The sequence below is a fragment of the Protomyctophum bolini genome (assembly GCF_963924005.1).
Source record: "Protomyctophum bolini genome assembly, chromosome: 18".
Taxonomy (NCBI): domain Eukaryota; kingdom Metazoa; phylum Chordata; class Actinopteri; order Myctophiformes; family Myctophidae; genus Protomyctophum; species Protomyctophum bolini.
Window position 1 is genome coordinate 37306691 of NC_137879.1, and position 9503 is coordinate 37316193.

Sequence of the window (9503 nt, forward strand, 5' to 3'; positions counted from 1 at the left end):
ACATATGGAAAGGACCATGTCACATGTGGATGTTTTTTTTCAACCAATGTTCATGTTTTAGGTTGTTATTAGAGAAAGTAAAAGGTGAGTGAGTGTATTTTCTTTTTAATTTGCTGCTTTCTTTTGTTTTAGGGATTTTAGCTGCTTTTTTACAGGGTGGGAGGGGGGGGGAGGGGGAGCATTTGAGCACAGGGCTCTTTAACACATAGACTGCTACAGGTTCTAGCGGACCAAGGCTTACTGGTGCTGAAGGCTTAACATGGGCTTTTTGAGCTTTTTGGGGGGCCCACAGCGAGGGGCCTCTTATAGCGAGAATCACACCGCATAAATCAAAAGAAAGCCCAACTTGTCCACTAATTTAAAAAAAAAAAATTATGATTCTACCATCTTCCATTCTGGAGATATTGACCTTTTTCTAACACCTGCTTTTGCCTGCACGCTGCTCGTGAAAAAAAACAACAGAGATATGGAGGCCTGAAGTTGACAGACATTTCAGTTCAGTTTTTTTAGTTCAAAAGACCGATATAAAATTGAGCACAAATAATATCCTATACAAACCATATACCGAATGAAAGCCCTGAATGTCTACTTTTAGGAGGAAAACAGTACACATTGTACACATATACAGTTTTGACAGTAATTGGTCATTGAATTCAGCTTGTGCCCACCAGAGATAACTTCATAGAAGACATGGACCTGAACTGCTCAATATTCACAAAATAAGGCCTATAGCAACATATACATACTATATAGTATGAGTCATGTAAACCCATTTACAGTTTGGTCTGTGAACTTCTACTGTAATAATAAAAATCACACCCCTGTGAAGTGAGCGGTGCAACTCTGTTCTCTACGTATTCACTACAGCTCGCTACACGGATATACGGACTGAGTCATGTAAACCCATTTACAGTTTGGTCTGTGAACTTCTACTGTAATAATAAAAATCACACCCCTGTGAAGTGAGCGGTGCAACTCTGTTCTCTACGTATTCACTACAGCTCGCTACACGGATATACGGACTGAGTCATGTAAACCCATTTACAGTTTGGTCTGTGAACTTCTACTGTAATAATAAAAATCACACCCCTGTGAAGTGAGCGGTGAAACTCTGTCTTGTCCCATATTCTTTGCACTATGTACGGATTGAGGCAGAAAGTCATGTAAACCTTTTTACAGTTGTCTGTAAACTTCTACTGTAATAATAAAAATCACACCCCTGTGAAGTGAGCGGTGCAACTCTGTTCACTATATACGGACTGAGGCAGAAAGTCATGTAAACCCATTTAGTTTGGTCTGTGAACTTCTACTGTAATAATAAAAATCACACCCATGTGAAGTGAGCGGTGCAACTCTGTTCACTATATACGGACTGAGGCAGAAAGTCATGTAAACCTTTTATTTGCAGTTTGGTACGTTTATTTTCTACTGTAATAATAAAAATCACACCCCTGTGAAGTGAGCGGTGCAACTCTGTTCTCTACGTATTCACTACAGCTCGCTACACGGATATACGGACTGAGTCATGTAAACCCATTTACAGTTTGGTCTGTGAACTTCTACTGTAATAATAAAAATCACACCCCTGTGAAGTGAGCGGTGAAACTCTGTCTTGTCCCATATTCTTTGCACTATGTACGGATTGAGGCAGAAAGTCATGTAAACCTTTTTACAGTTGTCTGTAAACTTCTACTGTAATAATAAAAATCACACCCCTGTGAAGTGAGCGGTGCAACTCTGTTCTCTACGTATTCACTACAGCTCGCTACACGGATATACGGACTGAGTCATGTAAACCCATTTACAGTTTGGTCTGTGAACTTCTACTGTAATAATAAAAATCACACCCCTGTGAAGTGAGCGGTGAAACTCTGTCTTGTCCCATATTCTTTGCACTATGTACGGATTGAGGCAGAAAGTCATGTAAACCTTTTTACAGTTGTCTGTAAACTTCTACTGTAATAATAAAAATCACACCCCTGTGAAGTGAGCGGTGCAACTCTGTTCACTATATACGGACTGAGGCAGAAAGTCATGTAAACCCATTTACAGTTTGGTCTGTGAACTTCTACTGTAATAATAAAAATCACACCCCTGTGAAGTGAGCGGTGAAACTCTGTCTTGTCCCATATTCTTTGCACTATGTACGGATTGAGGCAGAAAGTCATGTAAACCTTTTTACAGTTGTCTGTAAACTTCTACTGTAATAATAAAAATCACACCCCTGTGAAGTGAGCGGTGCAACTCTGTTCACTATATACGGACTGAGGCAGAAAGTCATGTAAACCCATTTAGTTTGGTCTGTGAACTTCTACTGTAATAATAAAAATCACACCCATGTGAAGTGAGCGGTGCAACTCTGTTCACTATATACGGACTGAGGCAGAAAGTCATGTAAACCTTTTATTTGCAGTTTGGTACGTTTATTTTCTACTGTAATAATAAAAATCACACCCCTGTGAAGTGAGCGGTGCAACTCTGTTCTCTACGTATTCACTACAGCTCGCTACACGGATATACGGACTGAGTCATGTAAACCCATTTACAGTTTGGTCTGTGAACTTCTACTGTAATAATAAAAATCACACCCCTGTGAAGTGAGCGGTGAAACTCTGTCTTGTCCCATATTCTTTTCACTATGTACGGATTGAGGCAGAAAGTCATGTAAACCTTTTTACAGTTGTCTGTAAACTTCAATTACTGCAATAATCGTACAAAATACACAAATACACAAAAAATACACAAAAATACACAAATACACAATATAAAGTTCAGTCAAAATAAACATAAAAAACACAACAATATAAAGTTCAGTCAAAATAAACATAAAAAAACACAACAAAATTAAACCTTGTAAAACCTACTGGTGTGGTACTTGTGGTAACAAGTACCACTATGCAGGGGCACCCCACAGGCTTTGCACATGAAGCTCGTCTCATGCCGCTGACCCGGAACGCTGCAAACCCGACACCGCCTTTGGGGTGTCTTTTTGCGGCTGCCTGGGGCTTTGGGGATTCTTATCAGCTCATGGTTTCTAAGCAGCCCTGACAGCCTGCTGTCAGGGTCTCTGCGTGGTGGCCTAGAGGATCCCCCCACTGCACCCACCCTCGCTGACCTTTGGGCTCTTGGGGCTCCCCCCCCCCCCACTGCACCCAGCGGCTCTCCAGGGGCTTCCTCCCCCCCCACTGCACCCAGCGGCTCTCCAGGGGCTTCCTCCCCCCCCACTGCACCCAGCGGCTCTCCAGGGGCTTCCTCCCCCCCCACTGCACCCAGCGGCTCTCCCATCTGCTCCCCCCCCTCTGCACCCACCTCCCCCTCTGCACCCACCCGAACCTCCCGCAAGTTGCCCCATTCCTTGATGATGCTGACCAGGAACGATAACAGAGTCTTTCTTTTGGGGGTGCCCCTTGTGGCGATTTTGAAGAGACAGAAAGCATTATACATAGCAATGCTGAACAAATACATGATAAACTTTTTAGTCCACTTGAATGTTCTGCGTGTAAACGGGTAATATGAGATCATCTGGTCTAATTTATCGACCCCGTTCATGTACTGGTTGTACGCTGCAATGGCTTGAGGCTTTATGAGCTCTCGTCGGACCGCCCTCCCCTTTTCCCTCTCCAGGACCGTGACCATCTTGTTGTCATGTACAGTTGACAGAGCCCTGACAATGTTTTTGTCCCGCCATGCAATTACCATTACATTATCTTTATGGCGCATTATCCGTTCTCCAGGTGCCAGCTGGCTGAGGGTAACATCTCTAATGGCAGGAGGTTCTCCCCGGTTTCTCCTTAGAGTCCCACAGACATGCGTTCCCAACCGTCTAAGATTATTGCACATTTTTACACTGTTATAATAATTGTCCATATACAATATGTAACCCTGATGTGCCAAGTCAGCCATCAGGTGTTCAACTGTCGGAATCAAGGGCGACTTTTGCCCTACATAGGGTTTAAGGCTATAGCAGTAACCTGTCTTGCTGTCACAAAGTATGTACGACTTCAGGCCATACTTGATCGGCTTAAGGGGGTTGTAAACCCTGAAGGCCAACCTACCTCTCCAGAGCATCATTCCCTCATCTATAGAGATGTTCTGTGCTGGTGTGAACATGTCCTTGAATTTGGCCAACAAGTAGTCCAACACTGGCCTCACCTTGTGCAGCCTGTCCGCCGGGTCCCCTGCCGCATTGTCTGAAAAGTGAATCACTCTTAGCAGTATCTGGAACCGGTCACGGGCCATGGTCTGGTTGAAAAAGGGGGTTGAAAGAACCTCGTCGGTGCTCCAGTACAGCTCCAGGCGGGGCAACTTTATGATGCCGGTCAGAAAGTAGAGCGCCAGAAAGTTCTTGAGCTCCGTTAAGGTGACCTCTCTCCACCGCCACATTCTCGAGTGGACCTGCTCGACAGGGACCTACAATTTAAAATTGACATTTAGTATATAGATAAAAGGAAGGGGAAAGAAAAAAAAAAAAAAAAAAAAAAAAAAAGGAAAGGTGTATATATATATAATAAAAAAATAAAAAAATATCAAATTTCAAAAAAAAAAAAAAAAAAAAAAAAATCACACCATCGTGAAGTGAGTGGTGCCGGAATGCGGCCAGGCGGCCGGCCCGGTTCCGGCGAGCCGCCTCGTGTCCAAAATGGTTGAGAAATGACAGAGTTACCATGTGGCACAGACAAACCCAGGGACACACATAGCTGCCTATAGGAGTGGTTGAATCACTGCACCACTCAAAAAAAAAAAAAAAGTGTTGCTAAAAAAAACACAGCACTACCCCTCTCTCCGTTTCTGGCGCCCCTTACTGGTATAAATAAGTAACATACTTGCACCACTCAAAAAAAGTGGTGCTCGGTTTTCTAGTACCGTAAGTATACACTATAGAATGCCATGTCTACATAATATGCCATCTAAATTACATAATTTTACCTTATCATAAACCAACTTCGCATAGAGGTTGGTTTGGACCACGATGTCCGCCAGCAACTCATCTGTCAGGAAGAGCTGGAAGAACTCCCACGGGGCACTGTCTGCTGTCAGTGGATGGTGGGCACCCGGGTCGGCGGTGAAGGGGATGTGGTGGGGTTTCCAGCCAACATCAGACCACTCAGAGGCTGCCTCAGCTGGACGGTCACCAGCTACATTATAAACACATATACATGTACAAAATTACCATAAAATACATTTTTATTTGTGTAGTACTGTATACATTTGCTGCTATGCTCACACTTTTTTTACTCTGTAAACCTGTGATGTGACAATAAATCTGATTCTCAAAATAAGTCTCACCGAGCTCGCTGGCAACAGGCTCTGCAGAACTGGTTGATGGCCGTTCACCATCATCCAGAAACAGCGTGTCTGAAATGTAGATCAATTCAGGCATTTAGGTCCAAGCACATGTAGTTAGCCTTCATTTACTGTACTGTCATAAAGTAAAAGTACTGTCATAGTAAATTTACATTTATAATCAAATGTGGTGCATAGTAAACTAGGGTCACATGCAAAACTCACCCAAACCAGCAGCAGCATCATCAAAGGGTGATGGCCGGTCAATGTCATCTGCTGAAATGAAATCCCATATCAAAATATGTACATCAAATCAATTTTATCTAAGTGACTTAGTTACAATAAGCACAGATATAAAATGCAGATATTGTTAGCATGTTAGCCTGCATAGAATGTCAGTACAAGAGTACATGTGTTTGCATTGTGAAATTGAATTGACATTGTAATTGAATGTGGTGCGTAGTAAACTGGTATCACATGCTAAACTCACCCTGTCCGTGTGAAACGGCAGCAGCAGCCCTGGACAATGGCTGTGATAATGGGTCATCAGAATCAGATATGGCTGAAATAAAAATCACAGTAAAATATCAAAATATGTACATCATATCAATTCTATTGAAGAGACTTACAATAAGCACAGGTATCAAATGCAGATATTGTTAGCCTGAATATAATGTCACTACAATAGTACATGTGTTTGCATTGTGAAATTGAATTTACATTGTACTGGATGTAGTGTGTAGTAAACTATGATCACATTCTAAACTCACCCCATCCGTGTGGAACGGCAGCAGCACTTCTGGAAGGCTGGTGGTGGTCATCATCAGACAGGGCTGAAATTATATCACAGTAATATTATCAAAATGTGTACATGAAATCTATTGTATCTTATCGACTTAGTGTTATTATATGGCCTCAGCTGCCTGACCTGACTCAGTGACAACCTTTCTGCATAACCATATTGATAACCATGACATGAAAACAGAAAACTGTCAGGAAAAATGTCAGGCAGCTGAGGCCAATATAACACTAAGTCAATAAGGTACGGACAGAATGAGCAGGAACACGCATGCATATCATATAGTACATATATAGTGCTATAATCGAAGTGTTTGAATGAAAATGTAGAACATTTTGTTCTCATACCTCCATGGGGTGCCTGGGCAGACTCACCCATCTCCTCGTCTGAGTCTGAAAGCCACTTGTCTGAGTCTGACTCGTGGTCTGACATGCCTGAAAACATAATCAATATTACAATGTATTCACTTACTATGAGACCTAGCAGATCATGTCTGTCTGTCTGTGTGTGTCCCCTTTGTGCCCATATATGGAGCCGAGTGATTTGTGAATCACTCGGCTCCATATATGGGCACAAAAGGGGCCAGGTCCACATATACAGTAACAGCGGGACAGACACACAGACAGACAGATAGACATGTGTACGAGCTGCGTTCGCAGCTGAGACCCTGCAGATCATGTCTGTCTGTCTGTGTGTCTGTCCCGCTGTTACTGTATAGAAATAAATGATTTGGATTATGTAACATCTGCACTTATAAAAAAAATCATCCATGCATCCCATCCCATCCCACCAGCGGCAGTCTGAGATGGAGGGATGACTATGTCACTACAATAGTACATGCGTTTGCATTGTGAAAATGAATTTACATTGTACTGGATGTAGTGTGTAGTAAACTATGATCACATTCTAAACTATTGTTAGCTAAATACTGAATCGCGTTTTGTTACTGTACTTTCTAATCTACTGTGAGTGAATCCCTGAGACCCTGTTGCATCTGAATCAAATAATTATAAGACGAAAATATCTAATGTATTGTTAGCGTGCGTCTGTCTGTGTGTCTGTCCCGCTGTTACTGTATAGAAATAAATTATTTGCATTATGTAACATCTGCACGACATATAAAAAATGCATCCCATTCATCCATCCCATCCCATCCCACCAGCGGCAGTCTGATTCTAAACTATTGTTAGCTTGAATATAATGTCACGCATGCTAGCATCGCATCATTGTGATGTAGGGATGACTGGATGCTAGCATGCTAATAGTACATGCGCATGCTAGCATCCCATCCCATGATGGAGGGATGACTCGGCAGTCATCCCTCCATCATGGGATGGGATGCTAGCATGCGCATGTACTATTAGCATGCTAGCATCCAGTCATCCCTACATCACAATGATGCGATGCTAGCATGCGTGACATTATATTCAAGCTAACAATAGTTTAGAATCAGACTGCCGCTGGTGGGATGGGATGGGATGGATGAATGGGATGCATTTTTTATATGTCGTGCAGATGTTACATAATGCAAATAATTTATTTCTATACAGTAACAGCGGGACAGACACACAGACAGACGCACGCTAACAATACATTAGATATTTTCGTCTTATAATTATTTGATTCAGATGCAACAGGGTCTCAGGGATTCACTCACAGTAGATTAGAAAGTACAGTAACAAAACGCGATTCAGTATTTAGCGATTCAGTATTTAGCTTAGCAGTAAACTAACGTGGCATACAACAATTGATAAAAAATAAAAACTAACGTGGCATAGGTCCACAGTAAAATTGTAAAATGGAGGTTCTTTCTTACCGCCTTCCTGGTCGTACTCGTCCAGGTCTTCCCTGGTGGGGCTCCAGTCGTCCTCAAAATCGACAACATCCTCCTCGTCCTCCTGATCACTTTCTCCCGGGGAGAGAGTGACGGGAGACGGCGGAGGAGCTGCCGCAGCAGCCGCTGCAACGCGGGACGACCGACGTGGTGGTGGAACCGGGACCGCCGCCGCCGGCACATCTGCCTCCAAAGGCTGCTGCAGGCTAGGGCCAGCCTGGGTGTCCTGCTCGAAACCAGAGGCCTCTGGTTCCGAGTCGGTCTCGTCCTCCACCTTGTTGGCCATAAGCCACTCGGCGATCGAGGGCTGACCAGGACCGGGACATGGGGGGCGCCTGCGTGGCATGTCGCAAAATGGCGACGGACAACGACTAGACGCGGGGAAAGGGTACACGGGAGACACTGACAAACAGTTCACTAAACTAACACTACTACACTTCACTAGACTGACAAAACGAACAAAACACTGAACACTGAACACTGATCCCTAAATCCTACTATTACTACTAACTAAAAACAAAACCTAACTGGAAAAAACTAACTAACGTGGCCTATACTATGGACGTATGCTAAAGGACGTATACTACTCTAAACGGACGGACTACTAAACGGACAACTAAAGACTAAACGGACGGACTAAAGACTAAACTATACCTATATAATAATAAACTAATCTAATAATATATACTAAATGGACGACTATGTGATCTAAATGTACTAAACTAAATGGACGATTGCTCAAAAAACTCACTCAAACTGCACTGCTCAAAACCAAACCGATGTCAACGTGTCTCCACAAATACTACCTACTCCCACAAGGGGAGCGCGGCATCCTGCCCTTTTTATAACTTTCGGTCGGATGACGGCATCGGAGGGTTGTAGATCCGATCGGTGCTGCTTTTTTTGCTGTCCGGGCGCAAATATAGTTGAACTATAGAAATCAATCAAAAAACGTTTTTTGGACCATAAAACGTTTTAAAACGTCTTGCGCTTCTTGCGCTCGGCTATAATAAAACGTTTAAAAACGCTTTGCGCATTCGATGAGTTAATAACAACCTAAAACATTGGTTGAAAAAAACAAAAGTTGTCCTTTAAGCTTTAAGGAACCCTTGAAACCAAACCTTTTAGTGAAAATCACCTGTGCTTGTGCTGCAGACCCTTGCAGCATTAATGGCTGGAATTGATTGTCCGGTAGCTATTTATATATTCTGTGTACTACGTCAAAGTACTCATCTTTTTTTTTCACGTGCGTGGATCTTGTGCAAGCTACCAGACAGTTATGCAGAAGGACGTCACGTCGTATATAGGCTTAGAGTATATATGAATGAATATATACTTTAAGTATATATAGGCTATAGTATAATGTATAATGTCCAAAACATTACGAAGAAGAAAATAGTGAAACAAGCTCACAACGTGTCACCACGCGCCTCATCGTGAGGATGTGAGCTTGTGGATCAGAACCTGGGAAAACAATGTTGAACTATGTAGATACCTGGCCGACATCAATGATACGGACGATCATGGCAGCTGGTGGTGGACAAATAGCATATATACGTATTGTAACTATTTTTTGTTTGTTTTGTT

The 9503-nt window shown here is 42.8% G+C and overlaps 1 protein-coding gene across 1 annotated transcript; it reads right to left on the reverse strand.

The window, feature by feature from the left end:
- Nucleotides 1-3719: 3719 nt before the first annotated feature.
- LOC308333673 (uncharacterized protein) lies at nucleotides 3720-8262 on the reverse strand (the record flags this gene model as incomplete). Its single annotated transcript, XM_080790128.1, has 7 exons — nucleotides 3720-3790; nucleotides 3882-4410; nucleotides 4927-5135; nucleotides 5287-5355; nucleotides 6054-6116; nucleotides 6430-6516; nucleotides 7899-8262. 7 exons carry the CDS (start codon nucleotides 8260-8262, stop codon nucleotides 3720-3722), a joined length of 1392 nt encoding a protein of 463 aa, XP_080646254.1.
- Between the last annotated feature and the right edge of the window lie 1241 nt (nucleotides 8263-9503).